The sequence below is a fragment of the Podarcis pityusensis genome (assembly GCF_964106645.2).
Source record: "Podarcis pityusensis genome assembly, chromosome: 11".
Classification (NCBI taxonomy): Eukaryota; Metazoa; Chordata; class Lepidosauria; order Squamata; family Lacertidae; genus Podarcis; species Podarcis pityusensis.
The window spans coordinates 61,426,538-61,452,791 of record NC_138036.1 but is presented as its reverse complement, the minus strand read 5'-3'; the positions used below and the strand labels follow the sequence as shown (position 1 = coordinate 61,452,791).

At 42.0% G+C, this 26,254-nt stretch overlaps 1 protein-coding gene across 1 annotated transcript in view; it reads right to left on the bottom strand.

The window, feature by feature from the left end:
* The window catches only part of LOC308458857 (uncharacterized protein), a 39,281-nt gene that overhangs the window by 4,177 nt on the left and 8,850 nt on the right, over positions 1–26,254 (bottom strand). The window contains exons 2-9 of the mRNA XM_080973719.1: positions 25,992–26,099; positions 20,955–21,155; positions 17,137–17,247; positions 15,726–15,832; positions 10,068–10,148; positions 2,326–2,448; positions 1,286–1,378; positions 85–145 (exon numbers count right to left, since the gene is read on the bottom strand). Of these exons, the coding sequence (XP_080829845.1) occupies positions 85–145; positions 1,286–1,378; positions 2,326–2,448; positions 10,068–10,148; positions 15,726–15,832; positions 17,137–17,247; positions 20,955–21,155; positions 25,992–26,099 (885 nt within the window). The remainder of the gene's footprint in view (positions 1–84; positions 146–1,285; positions 1,379–2,325; positions 2,449–10,067; positions 10,149–15,725; positions 15,833–17,136; positions 17,248–20,954; positions 21,156–25,991; positions 26,100–26,254) is intronic.

The following is a 26,254-nucleotide window of genomic DNA, read 5'->3' as shown; positions in this document are numbered from 1 at the left end:
TACAAATGAAATGCAAGGAAGAAATAAAGGGCACGTTGTCTATAATTCATTCAAGCAGTCATTCTTTTGAAGGGAAACACTTACTTAAGGTGTGCTGGTTATGCAGGCAGTCAAGCTTTTGAGTAGTGCTCCTGAGCAGCCAAGCCTGCAAAAGATAATAACTGTTCAATTTTCAATTCTTTTACAGATCAATAGAAAAATGTCTCATATATATTGTGGTTTTTTAATTTATTATTAAAATATTTATATATTTTCCTTCATTTCACAGTTAAATAGTTTACAAAATATAGTACAATGGTATGTATTAAAACAAAAATAACACTGAAAACCAACACAAGAAAACACCATGGAAAAATAGAACAACATATTACTAAAGGTTAGTTTTAAATCCTGGAAGTTCTAGTTCTGATGTAACCTGCTCTGAAGCTACAGGGCAGGATGGGCTTTAACATAAATCACTTATAATACTGCTTTGCAAATAATACACACTTTAAGTGAGGAGAAGAGCAGTGCTATGTGCTTCTCCTGCAGAGAACCAGAGAATGATGATGGCTGCTAGGTTGAAGGTCAAACATTGGCCCTAGAGGGGCAGGGACCTGCCTATTTACAGTACGTGTCACTCTCACAGGTATTTATTCATTACTTTGTTCTGACCAAATTCCAAATTAAACTCTGTCTGCTTGTTTTTTTTTTTAAAAAAAAAAACCTCCATGGAAATTCACATATTTGAACATATTTTTCACAAAATATGCATTTTTTGGTAAGCATTTAATCAAAAAATGCCAACTTGCCCAGACTTGCTATTGGCATCAACTGCTTCTCTTGCCAGCTCAAGACATTTTTTTTTATTCACCTGAGCTTATGGTGGACCTCGTTAGCCTGCTCTGATGTTGTAGGATTGCATTTTACCATGATTCATCTGTTATCTATTGCTTCAGTGCAACTGGTATATTGTGCAGGCATCTCAGATTAACTAGGTGCATTTAGGCAGGTATGCTTCCCATGGGTCAGCTCCACTGTGACCAGGAAAGTACTAGATTTGGCAGGGATCAATGAATTTATTCACCTGATCCTCAAAGCAGAGAGAACATGACTTTGGTTGAAATCAGAAAATGCAATGCCAGTGGACTAATCTAAGGACCATTAATTTAATTTACAGGTCCTAATTACATAATCTATGTGTGCAGACATCTGTTTAAATTTGCTAGTCAAAAAAGGAGAAAACTTTATACAATTTCAGTTGGATTTTTTAAAGTCAAATTACTCCAAACTACTTCTGAGTTACCTTTTCATCACCCCATTTTTCCTTCTGCAGTGTGATCTGATTTGCCAGCTCTTCTTTCTCTTGTCTCAGTATTCTATTTTCTTCCTTCAGTTTCTGGGTGTATAATTATACAGAAATGAGACTATTATCTTAACCAGACGGGCAAATAGAGAAACCTGCTTGCTTGCTCTAATTGCTACGGTAATCGTACTGTAGAAATGGAACCTATAACAAAAGGTTGCAGTGTACCTGGAGGAGCGTCTCCGCTCATTCAGCCTGAGCTCCAAGCCCAAGGACCTTCTGCTGGTTCCCTCACAGTGAAAAGTGAAGTTACAGGGACCCAGGCAGAGGGGCTTCTTGGCAATAGCACCCTCCCTGTGGAACACCCTCCCATCAGATGTCAAGGAGAAAAAGATCTACACAATTTTTAGAAGACACCTGAAGGCAGCCCTGTATTGGGAAGGTTTTAGCATCTGATGTTTTATTATGTTTTTGTATTCTGCTGGAAGCCATCCAGAATCATCATCATCATCATCATCATCATCATTACAGATCGAATAATAGCTTCTCCGTAGGACTCCAGCCACCCCCCCATTCAGTTTCTCCTCCTCTCCCAATGTTTTCTGTCTCCCCCTCCCAGCAATAGCCAGTCAACATTCCATGACCACAGAGCACACTCTGGATTCATTGGGCTGTCTCCCCCCCCCCCCCCCGACCACCATGGTTTCTTTCAAATGATTTTTTGCACATCTGCAAATATTGGGTCACAAGTTCATGCCTGTGAAGTTGTGATGGTGGCAAACCTCACAGGATCTTCACGGCCCATAAGAAATGAAAATATTTTTGTGCAAAGTAGCTTACCTTTTACTTCCTTAATAAAGAGACTAGTAGATCAGCAATCTGCAATAGCACATTTGCCCTTTATTTATAAACTTAAAGGGCAAATGTGAAATTGCAGATTGCTGATCTACTAGTCCTGAATATTGTTCATATAGCCTCATAAAGTTTTAGGGGGAAAGTTGTATCCCATCCATTCAAGGTGACAGTATTTTCCTTTTTACCTTTGTTGTGTCTTGCCAGTACTGGTTTTTCTTGTCTACTGTCTCTTGATAGGCCTCCAGCTGAGCTCGCAAGTTCTTCATTTTGTTGCTATACTGATTTTCCAGAGCCATCATAGCTTGTTCCTATCCAAAATATTATGATTAAGAAAATAAGCTGGCTTTAAAGGCAACTAAAAAAGGAGTGGCAGGTATAAGCCAAAACCTTTGAATCATGGTTCTTGATACCTCTCCACCTTTCTATGTTAGTTTTCTTTACTTGGTTAAAGCTCTGGGGCATTGACTTCAGCTTTGAGCAAATGCTAACAGGAGTTCATTGATTTCTGGATTTTTCTGTACCCAGCATAAAGACACTTGATAGCCTCTAAATGCTATCTAATTGCTAATTGTTTGGATATAATGCTAAAGTTTAGCAGCCAAGCCATGGTTGAGCATTACAACAATGAGCCTCAGAGAGCTCTGGGCTTGCGTGCTGCTCAATCCACTCTTCTAGTGGCCATGAGGAAGAGATCAGAAGGCTCTGTTTCTATTTTAGACTAACTAAAATTGAGAGTGGCACCTGAATCCTAAACTATTGCTGGTCTTAACTATGGCTGATTCGAACAAGCAAACTTCATTAAACCCTAGTCTGAAGTTGGCTTGTTTCCACCAACCATAGATAAGATTAACCATAGTTTGCCAGGTTTAGTCACTCTAATGGTCATCATGGAGGAGCAGGGAAGGAGAGATGCACAAGCTACTCTGTGGGTTGTTCTCATAACAGCATTACCTTTAAATAAGCCAGTGAATTGGACAAGAGGGCAAAACCATGATCACTATTTTACAACATTTTCATAATCAATCATTTCAAGAATAATTACAACAAAGAGTTGAACCATCAATGAAAAAATGACAGGAATAAAGCTAGCCTACATCTTAGAATGAGGGTGTGATATAGAGGACCAATGATGAAACAGTTATATGTCAGGACAAGGAGTCAACACAGAGCAATTGTGTGAAGGAAGAATTGTGTTTGGCTCAAGAACTGATAAGATTTCTATGGCATCAATTTCAAATGGCAACTATGAACAAGTGCATGTAAAAGGTAAAAAAGCGTAAAGGACCTCTGGGTGGTTAAGTCTAGTCAAAGATGACTATGGGGTTGTGGTGCTCATCTTGCTTTTCAGGCCAAGGGAGCTGGCATTTGTCTGCAGCCAGCTTTCCGGGTCATGTGGTCAACATGACTAAATCGCTCCTGGTGCATGGAGGACCATGACAAGTGCCAGAGTACATGGAAACTCTGTTTACTTTCCTGCCACAGCAGTAAGTCAAACTATGGCTTGGTGTGATCACACAAATGTGTGGGCTCCCACTTTGCCCCTCCCATCTCAAGCTGAGCTAAGCTGCGGTTTCGTTGGGAATTTGAGGTGAGAGATACCCACATGGTGGAAGTTGTCCTAGTTCCAGTCAACACAAAGAAGCAGAGTAAGGTCCAAAATACTTTAGCGCTGCAGAAGGTAAGGCTCAGTAAAACAGTTCTGGGTGTAGAAACATATATACAGCTTGTAGGCTTTTGCAAAGATAGATAGATAGATGATAGATAGATGATAGATAGATAGATAGATAGATGACAGATGATAGATAGATAGATGATAGATAGATAGATACACACACACAAGTACAAAGAATCTCTGTTGCTCCAGCAATTCAATGCGTAACACAGACTCTGATTCACAGACAGACTCATTCACTCACTGACCTCAGACAGACCAACAAGACTGACTAATGAGCTGGCATGCCTTAATCACATATATAATTGGCACTGGGCCATTGCTGTAGCAACTGGCGTGGCTGAACAGGAACTTGTATTAGCTCATCCATGGGCTTTTTAATGCTTATGAAAGAAATGAATCCCTTCCCTAATTTTAGTTACTCCAACAGGTTTAGTTTAGCATGTTGAAGGTCTCTCCTCATCAACCATGAGCTATGATGAAGAGCAGACCTTGGCTACAGTCTGTGGTCAGTGAGGAGAGAACTGAAGCATGGCTTGGGGTTCAATAGGGCTGTAAGAAGGCACTGGTTTCCATTCTAACCCACGCATGCAACACTATTTCCATTCTGCTGCAGTTTGTCTTCTGACAAAAACAAAGTTATTAGTGATGTGCCAGAATTTATACAGCTAATTACACTATTATTATTATTATTATATCAACACCATTCATCATCATCATCATCATCATCATTATTATTATTATCAACACCATTCATTTAAATGCACATGCCATTTGTTTCAATCCAAAGGAAAGACAGTGGAAATAGGAGTGAGTGGGTGTCACTGTTAACATAAAATTTGTGGGAAGAAAAAAGCAGCAGCAAATGCTGGATTAATTTCTGTTCTAGACATGAGACAAATAAGCAAACCCTGGCAATTTCTGCTCCCATGCCTGTTTTCATAGAAATTGTCTGACATCCCCGTGGTTCTCCAACTTACGTTGCTCCTCAAAAGACTCTCCCTCCCTCTTTCTGGTTATTTGCTTGGCCCAAGACCTCTGTACTCCACTGATACCACACAGCTAAGTGACAGAACATCTAAATTTGCTTTGCACTTAACAGAAGGCAGCTGCCTGTTGCAAATTTAATCCTTGCAACTGCTCTGATTTACACACCTAAAACACCACCAGAGGGAGCTACCATCTAATACAAAAACTGTTTTAAACACTGCTGTGTAAATTGCACTTAGCATTCAGCCAGGTGTTGGAAGATAGCAAATATAGCATTTTATATAGAATAAATGCAGATTAATATAGTGGGGACTGGTCCACTAGGGGGAATGGGGCACTGACCCACCAGCCTAATCAAGTATAGTGTCCAGATCAAGGGAAGTCATATTCTGCCTTCGTCAGACCACACCTGGAATACTGCGTCCAATTCTGGGCACCACAATTTAAGAAGGATATTGACAAGTTGGAACATGTGCAGAGGAGGACAACCAAGATGATCAAGGGTCTGGAAATCAAGCCTAATAAGAAATGGTTGAAGGAGCTGGGTATGTTTAGCCTGGAAAAGAGGAGACTGAGAGGAGATATGATGGCCATCTTCAAATATCTTAAGGGCTGTCACATGGAGGAGGGAGCAAGCTTGTTTTCTCCTGCTATGGAGGGTAGGACTCGAACCAATGGCTTCAAGTGACAGGAAAAAAGATTCTGACTAAACACCAGGAAAACTTTCTGACAGTAAGAGCAGTTTGGCAGTGGAACAGACTCCCATGGGAGGTGGTGGACTCTCCTTCCTTGGAGGTTTTGAAGCAGAGGTTGGATGGCCATCTGTCATGGATGCTTTAACTGAGATTCCTGCATTGCAGGGGGTTGGACTAGATGACCCATGGATCCCTTCCAGCTCTAAGATTCTATAATTCTATGATTATAGGTCAAAGCAAAGAATTCCATCTGCTCATCCAACATATATTTACCGTATTTTTCGCTCTATTGGACGCAGTTTTTCCCCTCCAAAAATTGAGGGGAAATGTGTGTGTGTCCTATGGAGCGAATGCATGCTTGTGCCATAGCCGCGCGCAACCCCTCCGGCAGGGAGAGGCTGCACGGGGCTATGGCTTCTTTAGTCCTGCGCAGCGTCTTCCGGCAAGGAGAGGCTGCACAGGGCTAAAGGGGAAGCCAAAACAGCGAGCGGGATCCATCCCGTTCGCTGCCTTGCCTTCTTCCATAGCTGTGCGCAACCCCTCCGGCAAGGAGAGGCTGCATGGGGCTAAAGGGGAAGCCAAAACAGCGAGCGGGATGGATCCTGCTCGCTGCCTTGCCTTCTTCCATAGCTGCGAGCAACCCCTCTGGCAGGGAGAGGTTGTGTGCAGCCTGTACGCTGCTCTTTGGGGCTGGGGGGGGGGAATATTTTTTTTCTTGATTTCCCCCCCCCCCTAAAAACTGGGTGCGCCCTATGGTCCAGTGCGCCCTATGGTGCGAAAAATACGGTAAACCACTTGAGTTCCCTCAAAGAATCCTAAGAACTGTAGTTTCTCCATTACAGAACCAGAACTTTCAGCACCTCCAACAAACTAAGGTTCCCAGGAGGTTTTGAGGGAAACCATGTGCTTCAGCATGTGCTGGATGTGCTTTAAATGTATGGAGCTGCCCAAGTTCAACTGAACGGATTCTTTTACCTTCCCAACTGCATGAAACATAAATAGCAAATACACCCAGAAACCAGGCTGTCTGTTGTTCTTTGTGGGCTGAACAATGACTCCGCTTTCGAAGCATGACATTTCATTGTGCATAAATTCCTTCTGTTTTTGGGAAATCTACTCAGGTGTGGATCAACTGTGTGTGCATCATCAGGTATGAAGCGAGCACAGGTGATGAAAGAGGTGTGGTGTCATGAATAGACAGAGAATAGGGCAGTATAAGTTGTGATTATTCCTTTCTTTCCTATTCTGCATGATTGTTTACTTCCTAGAATATTTATTGCATGTTGCATGTTAACATGCAATAAATTCAATGCAACTTGGCAAGACACCAGGACCTGATGGTCTATCAGCGAAATATTATAAGACATTGAAAGATTGGCTTATACAACCTCTCGTAGAAATATCTAATTCAATTTTACGGGGGGGGGGGAGCACCTGAAACCTGGAAACAAGCTTACATTACTCTGATTCCTAAACAGGGTCAGGATAGATCCAACGTTAAAAACTACAGACCAATCTCTCTACTTAATGTGGATTATAAAATTTTTGCAAATATACTGGCTAATAGGCTAAAAAAGGTTTTATCTGAGTATATTCATAAAGACCAGGCAGGATTTCTGCCTGGAAGACATATGAAAGACAATATTAGAAATGTTGTGGATATTTTGGAAAAGTTAGAAGCAAGAAAGAGTTGTAAAGCAATGCTAATGTTTATCGATGCTGAGAAAGCCTTCGACAATGTTTCTTGGAGTTTTATGTTACATAACTTAGAGAGTATGGGGATAGGTCATGATTTTATAAATGGTATTAAAGCAATCTATCGAGAACAAAAAGCTAAAATTATTGTAAATAATGTGGTTTCAGAGGAAATTAGAACTGAGAAGGGAACCAGGCAAGGGTGTCCACTGTCCCCTCTGCTGTTTATCTCAGTTCTGGAGGTCTTGCTAAGTATGATTAGAAAAGATGAACAAGTTAAAGGTATTACAGTAGGTTCAAAACAATACAAATTAAAAGCCTTTGCTGATGATTTAGTTCTGACATTACAAGATCCAGACTCCAGTGCAGTTAAAGCACTGGAGCTAATACATGAGTTTGGTCAGGTAGCAGGATTTAAATTAGACAAGAGCAAGACCAAAGTAATAGAGAAAAATCTGGATAATGAAGAAAGGAAAATGTTACAAGAAAAAACGGGCCTAGATTTTGTGAAAAAAGTTAAATATCTGGGGGTGAACCTGTCTGGGGGAAAATTGAATTTGTATAAGGATAACTATGAGAAAATATGGAATGAAATTAAAAGAGATTTAGAGGTGTGGTCTAACTTAAAATTGTCATTAATGGGCCGGATTTCTGTGATTAAGATGAATGTGCTGCCAAAGATGCTTTTTTTGTTTCAAGCCCTCCCAATTATAGACAATGTGAAATGTTTTAAAGAATGGCAAAAAGCTCTTTCTAGATTTATCTGGCAGGGGAGGAAACCCAGAATTAAATACAAATTACTTACAGATTCCAAAGAAAGAGGGGGATTCTCTGTGCCAGACTTAAAAATCTATTTTGAAGCTGCCGCACTTTGTTGGATTAAAGAATGGATGAAATTAGAAGATACAGATTTACTAGATTTGGAGGGATTTGATAATGTGTTTGGTTGGCATGCATATTTGTGGTATGATAAAGTAAAAGCCCATAAAGCATTTAAAAATCATATAATTAGGAAATTGTTGTATAATGTTTGGATAAAATACAAAGACCTTTTAGAAAGAAAGACGCCCAGATGGCTTTCACCAATGGAGGCAAAGGCCCAGAAAAAATTAAATATGGATACCAAATGGTTGAGATATTATGACTTTTGCTGGACTGGCATATGAAAGATGGACAAGTTAAATCGGTGATGATAGATTGGGCAAGAGATTTAGGACATAACATAATGTTTGAGGACTGGGAAAGATTGTGGAAGAAAGGGGTGAAGTTCACTGCATGTACTTTGTTAAAGGAAAATATTATGAAAATGATGTATAGATGGTATTTGACACCTGTAAAATTAGCAAAGATGTATCATAATTGTGATAATACATGTTGGAAATGTAAAGAAAAGGAAGGAACATTCTTTCATATGTGGTGGACCTGCTCCAAGGTGAAAGACTTCTGGGAAAAGATTTATAATGGGGGAAAAAATGTTGAAATACACATTTATAAAGAAACCAGAGGCCTTTCTTCTTGGAATAACAGGTTCGGAATTGCCCAAGAAAGATGTTAATCTATTTTTGTATGCCACAACTGCGGCTCGTATTTTGTTAGCTAAAAAGTGGAAAACTCAAGAATTACCAACAGTAGAAGAATGACAGATGAAGATGATGGATTGTATGGAGCTAGCCGATCTAACCGGAAGAGTCCGCGACCAGAAGGAGGAGGAACATCACGAAGAATGGAAGAAATTTAATGATTATTGAGTTAAATTTGTTAAGCTAAAATAACTGGAAATAGCGTCCAGATATTTAAAGGGCTTAGGATTGTATCTATGTTAACTGATAAAACAATATGTTTAATACAAGAAGGAGAAGATTTAAAGATGCTAATGTTTAATTTAAAGGGTATTAAAATTGGGATTTGGAAAACCGTTATAAGGATATGCAATGAAATACAACTAAGGGGAAACGAGGAAGTCATTTTATAAAGTAAATAACTGTTATTTTCAATAAGGTTATGATTTATGTTTGTTATGTTTTGTTTGTTTTATGTTTTTGTGTGTCATTGATATTGTAAAAACTAATAAATTTTTTGCAAAAAAAATAAAATAAAAATAGAATATTTATGAAGAATAGACAAATACACCTGTAAATCTAGTGTGCATCTTCACACTTTCGTAATAAATCTGACTTTGCACACATTTTAAAAAGGAAGCAAGACCATTGTAGAAAGTTAGCTACACCTATGCCAAATTCAACAAGCTAAAACCCATTTTTCAACAGGCTAAGGGATGTCCATCTCTGCATATAATGTAGTTTTAAATCTCCTTAATCTTAGGGTGGCCATCTTGCATCATAAAAAATAAAATTAAAATTAAAAATGAGAGAAGGAAAGGGAAAGAAAACTCAAACCTAGATTTGCATAAAAATTACAAATTCTAGTTTATATGTAAAGATGTGCATTATATTACTATAATTTACAGAGCAATATAAAACATCTCACCAAAGTGGGGGTCTGTATGTCTGTCCAGGCAGTAAGTGTTGATGGGCAACTTCAAGACTCCTCCTTGCCCTTCTTATGGTTCTTGATCTTTCATCTGGACTTGGATCTGACAGCCCGTCCAACAGAGGACTGTCCTCTGTAAAGCAGGATAGAAGCTACCCTTGCAATCATAAACATGTCTACTCAGAAGTAAGTCCTATTGAGGTAATTGTGTGTAGGACTTCTACCTGAACAAATAAATTATCTCTACCTCCCCCACACTACCCACTTTGATGCATCATGTGTTAGTGCAACAAAAGTAGAACGTGGTTTGCTGAGCCTTGTTTGTTCTCAAAGTAAATGGAAGAACTGGACCCCTGGAGTTTATTTGCAACTTTAGAAAAATCACCTGGTTTTCTTTTCCTACATGCTCCAGCTCTTTGATTGCCTTCGTGTACCCAATTTTCATCTGATGCATGTCTTTAGCAATCTACCAAAAAAAAAAAAAAAAAAAAAAAAAAAAGGAACAGCAGATTGGAACATTTTATTCATGCCTCCCAACAATAACCAGCACTTACTGCAAACTAATAAACAAAGTACCGTAGACAGATGCAAAAGAAGGCAGACTCGTGCACCTTTAACAGTTGTGTACTCAAGGAAATTTCAGCAGGAATAGTAGTTTGCATGACAAACTGTACCTAGGAACCCCCCCCCCCTCACTAACAAGTGATAAAGGTGGACGAACCCTGCCCTCTTTTTCATCTGTCAGTGCGAAGAACGAGTGTGTTGTGGACAAACATCCATTTAAATTTTGACAGTAGTATAAGAGAAGCAATGAATGAATAAAGCTAAAGCACTAAAACCAATCTGTAACATCAGAATAATGAGTCTGTTTTACCATGCCATATAATTTAGTGCATTTTATAATACTGTCCTTTTCTGGGTCAGTGTCTGATTTTTAAGATTTTGAAATATGCATTTCATTCTTTGATGTTAAAAAACAGTAATGGTTTTAACAAGTAGCTGTTGTAAGCAAAAGCTGATCATATGTCTGTTTATTCAGAAATCAGATCCCACCAAATTAACTGAGAATGATTATGATATATATGTGCAGGAATGCAGCCTTAATACAACCTGTCCAGACCTTTGACAGGTAATTGCAGTCACTTTGGCCTGCTGTGCCATCCCTTTAATCTCACAGGATGGTGAGGCTCTGGATGGGCTTTGTGGTTTGTTTCTGAAACTGGCAGGAAGATGTGAAGTGAGGCCTGATAAAGAGTGTGGGTGAACTGAACAAGACTTTTATTAGCGTTTGGGAGGTCACTGCCCCTCTGGCAGAATGCGATGCCTGCTGCCAAATTCTGGTTTAAGCAGACACCGGTGTGCTGTGGGAAGATATTTACATGATGTCAGACTTTGGGGAATCCGATCCCTCCCACGGTAGCAGTCAACAAGCAGAGAAACAATTAAAAGTTCTTACCACGTAATTCATTAATATTCACACAGAGAGTCGAAGGAGGCAGTCTTCTTTAAATAATGGCATTGCTCCAAGTAAAGTCCCACCCCTTACGTCTCTCCTCTTCTACATCACCCTGTGTCGGCTGATCTGGGCTTTCTGCTTCTGAGCTCCCTGTTCTACTACCCTCAATGCACGCCTGGTCCTGGGAGAGGGGGGTGGGGTCAGGAATGCTTTCCAAAGACACTGAGTCTGTCAGCTGTCCCTCCCCTGGTGTTTCTTCTTCTTGCTGTTCCTCTTCCAATATTTCCCAGCTTCTTCCCTCTGCCGCCTCTGAATTATGCCCTTCTGCAAATCACTGTTCTAAATCTATACTGTCCTCCTGTTCTTGGGAAGGTTCAGGAGAAAAAAGGGGGGGGTTCCCACCATTTTTCCTCAGTCCAGTCCCTGGCACATGATAGCAGACTACAGACATATGCACAGACACAGAGAGAAGGTACTCTGATCTCAATGGAAGGAAAAACTGCAATATTTACACCTCCATCCTAAATAGATTAATGGCAAGAAAGATTCCACTGATTTAAATGAGAACTTACTTCCAAGTTAAGTGTTTATACGTTGCAGCCTCAGCAAGGCAGTGGCAATTACCTACAACTTGCAACCAGCATCCCTGTGGCTTATGGGGGTGCATGTTGAGGCGGCAGTGAGGTCAGTATAGAACAAATGCATTGGTGGTAACACTGGGTCGGTTCCCCTGGTGCGCTCTCCCAGCATTGCCCTCGATGTTGCCTTGCCCCCTCTCCTAGTATAATGCAGTGATGCTGGTGATAGGAGGTGAGGTACATGCCACTGCCACACCAACTGTTGCCACCAGCTGCTGCACAGATGTCAGAGTGAACTGAGGCATAAATATTTATCACAGAAAAGATGGCTGGAGACTGGCCCTATTGAAAATAATGGAGGCGTAAGTTGGGGAAGGGCCATAGCTCAGTTTTGGAACATATTGAAGGTCCCCGTTTCAATTCCTGGCATCTCCAGGTAGGCCTGAGAGAGACTCCTGCCTGAAACCCTGAGGGACCACTGCCAGCGTGTATCTTCTTTGGTGGTCACTCGTAGCAAAGTAAGATTGTCGTAGCCAAGTAAGACCAGGAATATGGTTTTAATGGTGTGTCCGTAAGTGACTGTGGAGGCCAATTCTGGATCCACATGTGCTTCCAAAATTGAGACATAGGTTTCCAAGCGGGAGTTAATCACAGTGAGGGTTTGCCAAACGTGCCTTCCTCTTAGCTTGTTTCTCCCTTTGGTCCTGATTTTGTGCTTCTTCAAAGTTCATGATGTCTTTGGTGAAGGCTGTTGTCAGAGACATAGCTTCCCAGAGCGACGTTGGGGACAGCAAACTAGAGATTGTCAGGGACAGAGAGCTGCAAAGAGACAGCGCGGGAGAAAAAGAGGAAGAGGTAGTTCTTCCTTTACAGCAATTTGAATCCAGCTCCCCTCAACCCCCCTCGTCTTCTGTCATAGCAGAGGAAAGCGAACTAGAGCTGGCAGAGAGCCCAGACACTGATAAGCAGTCTCGGGTAACAACTGAAAAGGGGGGGCATTCGTCAGAGGAAGGGGTTGGAAGCCAGCACGAATCTCCCCACGCTCGTAGGTTAACAAGGATTAAAGAACAGCATCAATCAAAGAGGCGAAAGGGGGGCTCTTGGAGGATATCCTGTTGGAGGAGGGGTCGGAGTCCAAACACCTCAATGTCTTGAAAGACGCTGATTGCTGTAGCAACAGCTCTGATGGTAAATTAATGTATATAATAAAACTACCTGAAAACAGAAGGAGTCTGCTTGGTGCCTAATGAAGTTGAAGAGTCAACCAGATAGTGACAGCTGTTCTCCCATTGGAGCACTCTCAGGCCAGTGTTTCCGTTACCCATGCTTATACTGATTTGCACTGAGAGCGTTTTTAAACCTCTTTTGTTGTCCACCAGCATTAGGCTTACCATTCTGAAGTCGGGAATAGAGTAGATGCTTTGGAAGACAATAAACAGGCATCCGAACAACATGAGCAGTCCAACGAAGCTGATGTTGAAGAATCCAGTAAGTGTAGATCTACTCAGCCAGATGGACCTCAATGGTCTGAGTCAGTATGAGGCAGCTTCTTATGTTCTTCCATGAGATGCTGCCATTCTGTGGCAGCTGGGACAACAGTCAGCAGTTCCCAACAGCAGCCCTGTCACTACACACTGCGTTTGAACACAAAGGCAGTTGTGGAGGATTGCCACCACCTTCTCTATTCACATTCATCATCTATGCAAAGAAAGCGGCTTAACATTTGAAGAGGGCTGAAGTGAAAAAGTGATCAAAGTACAATGTTTATGTCAGGGGTTTTCAACCCGTGTGCCGTGGCCCCCTGGAGTCCCTTGAACGGTGGTCAGGGGTGCCATGGGCAACAGTGGCCTCTGTCCCCCTTTCCTTTCCTCCCTCCTCTCATGTCTTCTTGTGTCTCTGCCTCCCAAGGATTGTGCAGCTGTTGTAGCAGCCCTGGCTACAAGTTCCCCAGGCGAATGGTGCCTCTGGGACTAGCCAGGGCATGCTGGTTGCCAGGAGCTGAGGTGGCCTGGTGGGGGGGAGCAAGCAAGAGGGAGAGGGAGCCCAGCCAGTCAGTCCACCAGCCCTTGCTGTTGGGAATGGACAGACAAGTGGGAGACTATGCAGGGTTGAAAACCTCTGGTTTATGTGAATGTCAGGGTTTTATGTCTAGTCTTTAAAACAAATACTTTATACTTGTGTTCTGCGTGTCATTGGTTTGTGTGGCCTTTGAATGCTAAATGGCTGTTGTGACCTTTCTCTAGCCAGCGGCAGAGCATATGCCTGTGCTGCCCAGGGCGGGCATGCTCCCGAGGGGTGTGGGGTGTGGAGGGTGCCCTCCCATGCGCCACAGTTCAGGGTAGGAGAGGGGCAGGGAAGCTCCTGCTCACTCTCCTCCTGCTCTCCGCAGGAGCTGCTGCGGGCGGGTGTGCCTCACCACGGCTAAGGAGGGCTGCTTTCTGCCTCCGGGTCAGAAGAGCTGCTGCTGCCACGTGCGAGGTGTGCCGCCCACTCACCTGCCATTTTGTCACCCCCCTCAGTCATGACACCCGAGGCGACAGCACCCCCCGCACCCCCCTTCCTACGCCTCTGTCTCTAGCAGGCTCATTCCTGGACTATGATGACTTGCAGAGCAAAGCAGGCATCTTGCCAGGTGGTGGGAAAGAAGTGCTTACTTTGATCCTAACCTGGGACATATTCTGATAAAAACTTGCTTTGAGAATATCCTAGGCCACACTACAATGAAAATGTGGTATGTTCCTAACTAGATGTAAACACTAAGCACACCTCAAGCATTTCCCACAAGCAGACCAAAGCAGGTGCACAGGCAGGCAGATATTTGATTTTGATCCTCACAAGCCTGTTACCGTATCAGTTCAACAGAAGCAGACACACAATGAAATTTATTTGCGCAGCCCTACAATGGATAATTGTTTGCTTTCCCCCTGAGTTTTAGCTCCAAGACCCGGGGAGCAATCCCAACCCCTGGCCAGGATCAGCATGGCTGACCAAGGTGGTGGAGCCATTTCACACCCAAAGCCCTGCTGCTCACACTGGCCAGGGCAGAATGTGCAGGAGACCATTTTGCCCCCCTTTCTTTGGCTGCACTAGCTCTAAATTGGGCCCAGCACCAGGAGCTGGATCAGCTGGGAAGAGAGGGGGGCTGGATTGCTCTCCTTTCCCCCTTTTGGGCATAGTTTTATATATACCTTTCTTTGGATGAAGTATAGCAACTGGGGTTGCTATACTCTACTGAGCTTTCAGTTATTATAATATAAAAACTATGAGAAGTTTGCATTATGGTATTATGAACTTTGCTGAGAAAAAAAGAAAGCTTATTCATACAGATAACTTCAATCCATCCTCAATTCTTATGCAAACCAGAATGCATGGTGCTGAATGGTGGGTGCCCAGTCTGCTCCTTCTCTGCCTTGTTTAGCTTGGAACAATGTTATGACAGAAGATGTCTCTTAGGGGATGAGCACACAAAGCCACTCTTCTCATCTGACCTCAGATGCCCTGATCCCAGGACAAATGTATTAGTTTGGATAAGCACTGTGTATTGGATGCAAGCCAGGCTTCCACCAGAGTAAACATTAAAAATGAAACAAAATATGCCTTGCCAAAGGATCAGGACCTGAACATATTATCATGTTTAAACAATTTCAGCCGTTAAAACTATTACTATTACTATTGTGTTTTTTTTACTGTATTATTATTCCTGAGGAAATTGAAATAAACTTATATTTTCTATGTTTTCTAGGGACATCACTTACAAAGCACAAAAACTGGTAAACATCTGCCATGGCTAACAGTGCAACAGACAATTTTTCATGTTGGCCTTCCCTTAAATGGAGAAAATGATTTAACAATAAATTAATTACCTGCCCTAAGAGAAGTACCCTCCAGTAGGAAAAGTAGAAGAAAGACTCTTTTCTCTACATTAGTGTGTTTATAAAAAGAAGTAATGCATTAGCAGTTAATTATCTACTGAAGTCAATTCATATCAGAAATTACTTTGTTTGTTTACCTTGGTAATATATAATTTTGCTAGTCTGTATGGAATGTAAAGCTGTTCTTCTTTGGACAGGCATCCATCCAGTTGATTGTCATGAGCTCTAGGAGCACTGGGATGACCTGTGATATGTATATATAAATATAATTCTTGACTATGTAAGATATGAAGCGAAATGAACCAGAAATGCTCATAGCTGAAAACTTCCTCTACCATTATCCAATCGCACTCAATATTAACCACTAAACACAAAGAATGCATTATTATGCACTCATCAGCAGAGAGAGGACAAAAGCACTTTAAGTAAGGTGAACTCAGTCAGACCATGCAAAATATGTTAGAAATCCTGACATAGCACAGGAATTACCCAAATTTGGCTAATTCGGGGCTGGGGAACCTAGAGGTGCAGCAGATGTTGCTTGCTTACAACTCCCATGGTGTCTGATCACTAGCCATGATGGATGGGCTGATGGTTGCTGGATTCCACAACATCTGGAAGGCCGCATGGTGACTTATGAAGGCCACAGGTTCACCAGTCCTGACCTAATGTGTGTAAAGTTAATGTTGGTGGTGAATTCTGACTTAGAGAAGCTTGATACACAAACTCCCCCACTTATGAGACAAGCATAGATACTCCAATATTTGCCCCTGGGCTTGGTTTGGACCATATTGTATTTATTATTATTTCATAAAATTTATATACCACTTACCATGCAAACAAAAGACCTCTACTAAGCAGTATAGAAAAGACAATATAAAATGTTCAAATAAAAAATCTTTTAAAATGCTAGTAAAAACAAACATTTAAAGCAAGTTGCCTGTTCTTTTAACAGTTTTTTAAAACAATTGTACTTATTAAAATCATATGTTAAAACTGCACACTAACGTTACATACCTGGGTAGGTTTGCTGAACCAAAAAGGGTTTTTAGCAGATTATGAAAATAATACAGTGAAGGTACCCATGTAATGTTAATGGACAGGGGGTTCCAAAGGTTAGTTGTTGTCACACTAGAGGATTTTCAAATGTTTGAATGAACATTATGTGGACTTGTAAATGCGCTAGTTCCACAGATCTAAGCAGGCGGCATTGCTGCCTGCCAATCAGCCTCTGTTCTTCCTTCAGCGTCTCATTTCCTGCTGCCAACCGCATCCCTTCTTCCCAATTTGCAGCAGGCAAGTCATAGCAGTGGCAGCAAGCTCTTTCCCTGAACTCAGGAGCCCATGGCTTCCCAGGAAATTTAGTTCTCCAGAACTCCTGAATGACTACTGGGGTCACAGACACAAAAATGAGGTGAGTCAAGAGGAGTTTACGCTTACCACAAATAGGATATATTTCTAAGGAAACACCCATGTCTCACCGTGGGAATGGTACAAAGGAATGTATGTCAGGCAGAATATATGCTTCAGCCTATGCTGTCGAAATACCTTTTTGTGCAGTTTTGTTTCCTTTCCTTTCATTCAGGCATGTTACAAATGAGAGCTTGTTCTTGTTGAAGCTCAGTTTGTTCAACCAAGATTGGCCTTGCCCAATTTCACCTGTAAAAACAAGCCTTGTGTAAGAAGCCGGAAACATTCCTTTTAGGAATTATAACAAATGACAACCCAAAAGACATGAAAAGAATCTTTTTATATGCAACAGCTGCCGCAAGGTTACTGATTGCAAAAAATTGGAAATCAGAAGAAGTACCAACATTGAAAGATTGGCAAAATATTTTTTTTGAAATGATTGAATTAGCAAAAATGACGGCAACAATTAGAATGCAATCTAATCAAAATCTCAAACAGGAATGGAAATGTGTGGAAGAATACATGACCAAAAGATACTCCATCAAGAATTTATTGATGTGTATAGACTGATTTCACAAAGTTAAGTTAAGTTAAGCTAAGCTAAGCTAAGCTAAGCTAAGCAGATATATAAGATTAAATGTTCAATTATTAAGATACAAAATTACAATCTCAATAATAAAGTTACAAAAATAATAACAAGGAAGTCACGCACGGGTGGAGGGAAGACACAGGGCAAGAAATAAGAAATGGATAAATGTTGGTACATAATGAAATGTGAAAATGTGAATTTATGAATATAATGTATATTATATAATGTATGTAAAGATTTCATATATATATTGCAACATTAATAAGAAATAAATTAAGTGCAACCCCCCCCCCAAGCCTTGTGTGATTCTGTAGTGAATTGTCACATTATTATTGAATGGAAAGATCCCTTTGGTTTTCCAATCTCCGTTCTTTGGGTTAGAGTGTGTTTTGTCTTTGGCTTAAACAGAAAAGGGGGGAAATGCACTCAGACATTTTTGTTTGCAGTTACATTTGAGAATAAGCGTTCCTCTGAAGTTTGAAATCCTCATGATGCATAAACTCTAGTGCTGACGAAGCCAGCAAGGTCACCTGCAGAAGTTGCTGGGCCCCAGCTCCTATCAGCCCCACACAGCCGGGCCCATGGTCAGGGATAATGAGAGTTGCACCCCAGCAACACCTGGAGCTCCCCACACTGGCTTCTCCTGCTCGAGGACTTACAACTTTGGAAAGAGTTTAAGGCTGATATACTTGCCAGTGACATTGAGTAGCCATGATAGTTGGGGTCCAGACTGATTGATTGACCCATTGCAACTAAACATGTTCTCAAAACAAGAGAGACCATTGCTGTCAATATGAAGTGCTTCCCACTTGGGCTGCTGCTGACGACAGTCAAAGTCCTGTGCACTGCTGGAGGAAGAGGAGTGCAGGGGGAGCGCAGCGCCCCAGGCAGCGCGATCGAGGTGGGGTGCCATCGCAGCTGTCCCCTCCCCGCGCTGGGCGCCATGCCCCCGCAGGCGCCACACCACACCCCTGCGGTCAGTGTGCCACGCCCTCAGGACACCCACCAGCCCCGCCCCCGCCTGCTCTCCGCCCCCCCCCCCCCGGTGCCAGAGCATTAAGCTCTGCCACTGGTCCTGTAACACCATCTCAAAACCACATTAAGGACAGAAGAAAAGCTCAGCTGAATTGGAACAAGATCCACCTATTGCAGCATCCTGTTTTCACAGCAGCCAAATAATAGACAGGGATCTGTTCTGTAGGGCCCGCCATAACCCGAAAATGACACAAGCCAAAGCGTTGCATCTGCACACGCGTGCAGCATGATTTAGCGCTTCTGCACATGCACAGACGTGATTTAGCGCTTCTGCACGTGTGCAAACGGGGCGAACCCAGAAGTAACCCGTTCCGGTACTTCCAGGTTTGTGCCAGTCGCAAGCTGAGGATGACGTAAGCCAGAGGCAACGTAACTCAAGGCTCCACTGTACCTGTCCTTTCCTTCTTTGAAACCAGAGAATATTACTGTTCTGTAGACCTCAGTTGTGTATGTTCCAATACAGAAAAACTTTCCTTCCAAGTGCTGTGTTAAGACAATGCAACAGTACTCACAGCGAGAAATTTGATCATAGATCATTCCAAGCAAAATGACCTGAACTGCTCCTTTTAGGAGTTGTGTTGTGTTGACTGAAATCTAGCTATGCATAGGGCTTTTTTTCAGCTGGAACTTGCTGGAACTCAGTTCTGGCACCTCTCAGTTGGGTGCCATTGCTATTATAAGAGAACAAGGGAGACGTTCATGGTGAATCTGGCTATGTACCAGATTTTACAGTTCTCCAGATGTTGCAACACATCTCTGAGCACTTTAATTTCTTTAAAAAGAAATTAGCAGATTAATGCAGAAATGGAATGGAACAGAATTATGGATTCAAACACAGAAATAGACAGATATGCTAACTCAGTTTTGTAATCTAAGATGGAAGCTTTAGCTGTAACCTCTTCCTTGTACATGAGAACAATTTATAGCCTCACATTCTGCTGAGTAATAATGCCATCTGCCAGTTAAGGGGAGAGGAAGCTTGTTGGTGTTCGTTTTTCCTTGGTTTTTCATTTTCTCTTGGTTTTTCATTTCTTCCACTCTTAACTTCAGTTCCCCACATTACACACACACACACCCCTCATGAAAATTTATTACCACTTTAGTGCAAATTTATCCTAATATGCAATTTTGCTCAATGTACACGTTTTTGCAAGCAATTTTCCCTTAGTAAAACACATATTATAGGTTATCTTCACCAGTATACACTTTTCCCCCCAGCAATTTCCCCTAACATAATATATCTTATATTATTTTCACTAATATATTCATTTTTATGCACATTCACCTATTGCACACATTTTTGTACTCATTCTTTGCTTGGCGAACTGCATCACAAAATTGAGAGAAGTGTGCAACAAGGGTTGAACATATTCTTCACATTAGGCCGGGAGGAGGCTAAGTGGAAAAACAAGTACAGTGGTACCTCGGGTTACAAATGCTTCGGGTTACGTGTTTTCAGGTTGCGGACCGCGGGAAACCCGGAAGTACCGGAAAGGGTTACTTCTGGGTTTCGCCACTCACGCATACGCAGAAGCACCAAATCACGCCACGCGCGTGCACAGACGCAGCACTGCAGGTTACGAATGCTGCGGGTTGCGGATGTGCCTCTGTCACGGATTACGCCCACAACCCGAGGTTCCACTGTAAAGGCCATGGCAAGAGGTACAGTCACTGCATAAACTAATTGTGTCTTACTGTATTAACATTCACATTAGGTTCTCCACATTGCAACCTGGCAACCTTATCTATATGAATGTATCTCCAAGTTCTTTCATTGCACACAAATGTATCAAATGATGGCATCAATGTACTGTATCTTATTCATTATGTGATACAGGGTAACAGCCTAATGCTTCACTCTTCCCTGCTGATACTTCATTGGGTTCTGCAGAATGACTTTAATTATGGTCATAGAAGGTTCCCTGTGAGAATCTAAAATAGTTGCCATGACTGGGAAATCTCCACCTAAAGTATTATGCAGATCTGCAGGAATAATGATGAAAAATATGGCTGGATCCAAAGGAACTTCAGCCAATGGAAGAACACTCTGGATCCAACCCATCCATCTGAAGGCAGCCCTGTTTAGGGAAGCTTTTAATGTTTAATGTATTACAGTATTTTAATATTTTTTTGGAAGCCGCCCAGAGTGGCTGGGGAAGCCCAGCCAGATGGGCGGGGTATTAATAATAATAATAATAATAATAATAATAATAATCCAATCCATGGACTTCAAACATTTCTTGCTCATTTGTGTGAGATGTTAAGGTGCTTAATGTGTACAATACAGAAACAAATGGTGCAATTTTGTTGGTGTCAGGGACAGAATGCTTACCATGTCCAGCTTCCTCAACAATGGCAGCGCTTTTTGCAGCACATGGAGGATGCATTTGCAGCTCATCCATGTAGTCCATAATACTGCCCGGCAGAGGGATAGATGAGCTGATGGTTGTTTGTGATTTGGGCTCAGCATCACTTCTCAATGACTCCTCTGTCACTTGAGAGCTTGATGGGATCACTGTTTGCACCCAGGCCTCTGGAACAGCATGACATGAGTCATTCATACAGAAACAGGAGCAGGGGCTATAAGAGGAAGGCTACAACATAAAGAGAATTACAGTTTGCTAGCATATATAAACAAGCATGTTTCAGACTGTGGCCATAGTAAGATGCAAAGATGGACCTGCCGAAGCTCCCACTTCTACTAATGAAGCCCTAAGGAAGTCAGATTAGCCTTAACCAGAGCCAGGGCCTTTTCAGCACTGGCTCCAGGCTGGTGGAACACTCTGTCTCATGAGACCAGGGTCCTGCAGGATCTGATTTCTTTCCGCAGGGCCTGTTGTTCTGCCTGGCCTTTGGCTTGGAGCCAATTTGATTCCCTCCCTCCCTTTCTTTTTTCTTTTTCCTTTCTCCTCCTGTGATGAGGCTGCATTTTAATATTTTAATGTTTCAATATTTTAATGTTGTATTTTAATCTTGTTTTTAAGTTGTATTCATTCAACTTATTTTTATTACTGCTTGTTAGCCACCCTGAGCCCGGCCTTGGCTGGGGAGGGCGGGGTATAAATAAAAAAATATTATTATTATTATAAAGTTCAAAGATTGGCTCCACTGGCTTAAGGCAGGGCTGTGACAGCCCACAGCCCCAGGGCTGGCCATGCCTGTTGCTGGATTTTAAAGTTGCAGGCTTTTCAGTTTTCATTGTGGTGAACACAAAGAGAGCCTGCTGGATCAGGCCAATGGCCCATCTTGCACCCTGTTTTCACAGTGGCTGACCAGATGCCCGTGGGAAGCCTGCAAGCAAAGCTCTGCCCCCCTGCAATGCCCAGCCTTTGACAGGGCACTGACAGCCTCATCCTCCATGAATTTGTCTGATCATCTTTGAAAGCCACGAGGTTGAATTTATTCGATTCACAGAGCTTAAAACAGAAAATATCTTGAACAAATTTTTTTTTATATTGAAGCTCCCTCCCCCACATTATCTTTCAGTTTATAAACTGACATGTTCTTGCCTGGAACTTCCTCACCTCTTGTTCCACCACCTTCCAGACCCCCAGAAGTTTCCTTTTCCTCAAATCCCTTGCTTCTGCCTGAAACATCTCCCTGGGCATTCACTTGTTGCCTCCCTTTATTCCTTTATTACCCACATCAGAAACAAAATCTATATAAGTGCATCACACAAAATCAGGCTCTGCTAGCCTTCCCTCTTTTTCCCCTCCCTTCCTGTGTTGAAATTTGTATTTCCAATTGCTCAAGGCTGGAACCTGTATTTTGTTATGTTAGGTAAATGTAAAGGGACCCCTGACCGTTAGGTCCAGTCGCAGATGACTCTGGGGTTGTGGCGCTCATCTCGCTTTACTGGCTGAGGGAGCCGGAGTACAGCTTCTGGGTCATGTGGCCAGCATAACTAAGCTGCTTCTGGCGAACCAGAGCAGCGCACGGAAACGCCGTTTACCTTCCCACTGGAGCGATACCTATTTATCTACTTGCACTTTGACGGACTTTCGAACAGCTAGGTTGGCAGGAGCAAGGACCGAACAATGGGAGCTCACCCCGTCATGGGGAATTGAACCGCCGACCCTTTGATCGGACACAGGTGGTGCTGTGGTCTAAACCACTGAGCCTCTTGGGCTTGCCCATCGGAAGTTAGGTGGTTGGAGTAAGCTCCCGTTGCTCTGTCCCAGCTCCTGCCAACCTAGCAGTTCGAAAGCACACCAGTGTGAGCAGATAAATAGGTCTCTGTGGTGAGAAGGTAAACGGGGTTTCTGTGCACTCTGACTTCCATCAAGGTGTCCTGTTGTGTCAGAAGCAGTTTAGTCATGCTGGCCACAAGACCCAGAAGCTGTCTGTGGACAAACACTGGCTCCCTTGGCCTGAAAGCGAGATGAGCGCTACAACCCCATAGTCGCCTTGGACTTTACATGAAGGTAGTGGCTAAGTGCTTTGTGAACCAGAGGTAAACAAAAGTGCCTTTCAGTATGTGCAAAGATCCTTTGTCTTACCTCTGAGCTCAGTTTTGCAGTTTGCTATCATATTACAATAAAGAGCATGCAAATCCCTTGTGCATTCTTTATCCAGCCTCCTGGATTTCTGCAGAGGGAGCACATATATGCTCCTGAAGCAAGTACCATTTGCTCATTCTATAATATACAACAGCTATATGAACTGCAAGTTCCAAACCTGCCACAACAATTTTATTATTTCAGGGTTTCTACCCTACCTCCCCTTCCCCACAAAAAGAATTCTCAAGGCAGCTTCTCCTATTATTATATTATTTAGTATATTACATTTATCATATTATTTCTGCTTAGAACACGAGTGGGCAACTGATGTGTGCACTCAACCTCATGTATGTGGCCCCAATCCATCCTAATGTTCCCCCATTTCTTCCTGTTCATTTTCTCCTCATTTTCTCCTGGCTTTTTTGCATTGTTTCGCCTTTGTAACTTCAGAACAATTGTAAATTCAGAACAGCTGTTTTATCAGATAAAGATATATTTATGGTTAAGAATTGTATGGCTTTACAACACTAACAAAAGACTCTGTTGTTCTAATCAGATGATCAAGTCATGAGGCCAGCCATGTCTCTTGCAGTTCATGTCACGGCAGGATTCTTAACTATATGACTTGGTAACATTATGATTATCTTGCTTCTTGAAGGAAATATTCAGGGTTTCACCCCTCTGCACAGATTTTCATATGTGGAATGCATGCATAAACCCAAATTAGTTCATAATCCAAATCATACTTCCCCTATTTTGGCTCGACTCCCTTTGGGAGAAACCCACTTGGGTTATCTAATAGAAAAACAGGCATTCCACACACAAAACATCTATTATAATCAGAGTTCATATGCCCCAAAGATTTTTAGATGACAGTAGAAAAAAATTCATAGGTTTGGAAGAAGAAATTTGGAATTTGATGTAGCTCATAAAGTAGCCACATCCCTTTCTGCTTTACAAGTGAGACTGAACAATTTGTAGAAATTGAAGTTCTCAGCTTGGGAATGAAAGATGTGTGATTTCTGACTTTCATGCTCCCTATTCCAATATCCCCATTCAAAGCAGAAGCCTACCGAATGTCCCTTACAAGAAACTATTAACTAAATTTTGAAAGATGTACATTTTCAAATACTAAACTTACAAAATGAAAATGATATAATAATAATTGAAATCAATGGAACTAACATGATTATGTTCATTAACTTCAATGGATCTGAGTAAAACTCAATGTAACATTGCCTTCAAATGCTACTTGCAGTGGTAAAGTCTCATTGCAAACAGGAAAGAAATGGGAGAGTGAGAGACACACCCAGGACAGAAGGGGGCCTGAGAGATAAAGAGAGAAGGGCAAGAAAGGAAGAGGCAAATGAGAGAGAAATTAGCCAAGAAGAAAAGGTGGGTAAAAAAGTGGGGGGGGGGGGGAGAGATGAGTGAGGATGGGGTGGGGGCAGAGATGGGCCAAAGAGGATAAGAAGGTAATAAATGGAATACATGTTGAGAGAAAGAAACAGAAGATGGGGCGAAGAGAAGAAGGTGTGCATCAGTGCATATGAGAGAGAACAATCTGAGTACAGATGAGAGAGAAAGAGAAACTCCCGTGGCTCACTGAGTAAGCACCTAGATGGTATGAAAGATTGTTTAGGAGTTTATCAGCCAAAACACTGCCTGCAGATTATTCTACAGTTAAATCCATAGTGAAGTTTTGGCAATGAGGGAGATATCACAGGATTGCACCACTGCCCCCAAATAGATTCTGGCATGCAGCAACTATACTCCCTTGCTATCTTTCTCATGAAGCTCTCAAAACACTTACTAGATTCACATGGGAGGACTTTAGACGGAGAGAATTTGCTGCCATGATTTATTGTTGCTAGAAGCCAAAATTGCTCTTAATACTGTCACAGCATAAAACTGTCTAACCTTTCAGTCACCAAATATACCATGGATATAATGGCTTGCCTTGTTACTACAGGAATGCAAGAGATCTATAGCTTCCCTTCCCCATAAATCTAATCCTCATACTAGGCTCAGTACTAGTTTCTAGCTTCAAATTGTGAAGTTCATTCACAAATGTTGTGTAACTATGAACCATTACATTTCCTGGCCTGCTCCACTCCCATCTCCTTGTTGCTGCTCATCTCCAGCAGTCTGGGGGCTGCAGCCTCCACAGATTGCCCTCCTCACAATCTTTTCATTCTGCTGCCTCCCAGGAATAGAGGCTCCCATCACTAACTCCTGAAAACAACCCTCATTCCAGGACCAAACCATACATAGAAAGTGTGCTGAAAGCACATTACTTTGCCCAAAGAATTCTGGGAACTGTAGTTCACCCCACATAGAACTTCAGTTCTCAGCATCCTTAACAAGCTAAATCAGAGGGCCTAGCTGGAGAGAGAAATTTCAATGTGCGAATCGCACAGGTGGCATGGTTAATTGGGCAGTATGTAAATGCTATAGATGAATGAATGTAGTGAGCTCCCCCTGTATTGCTTCATGCCCTCAGCTTTTGATCTCCCTCTCTCTCTCTCTCTCTCTCTCTGTGTGTGTGTGTGTGTGTGTTATGTACAGTAAGGAGGGATCCCTAAATTCATCAAAGAGCCATATAACATAATTTATTTGCTTATTCTTTCCACACAATCACAAGCATTGTAAACGGTAAAGCTTATTTGCATTGAGGCCATCGGTTGTGATCCTATGCAAGTTTGTTTAGTGGTAATTCTGTTGAACTCAATGTCTGTTGTTTTCCAAGAAGGTATGTTTATGACCATGATATAACAGTTTCTTGCTGTCTTCGGGTTTCACAATTTCCTAACAGTCATTTTGTAACTTTGCAACTATGAGGTTTGGAAAGACACTGGGTTAATTCGTACCTGTTTTGTTTTGGCTTTCTGCAGCAGGGAAGACAGAATTTCTTTTTTTCTTCGAGAGCCAAGACCGTGAAGACATGGGGATATGTTCTTGAGATGTAAGGTACATGCCTGAACAGAAATAAAATACCCGTATCATTTTTACAACCATTCATTCATTTGAATCTCTGTTTATCATAATGGCCATTTGAATGAGAAACAATAATCCAGACCTAGCTAGTTAGCTTGACTGAGACATAAAGGTAAAGGTAAAGGTACCCCTGTCC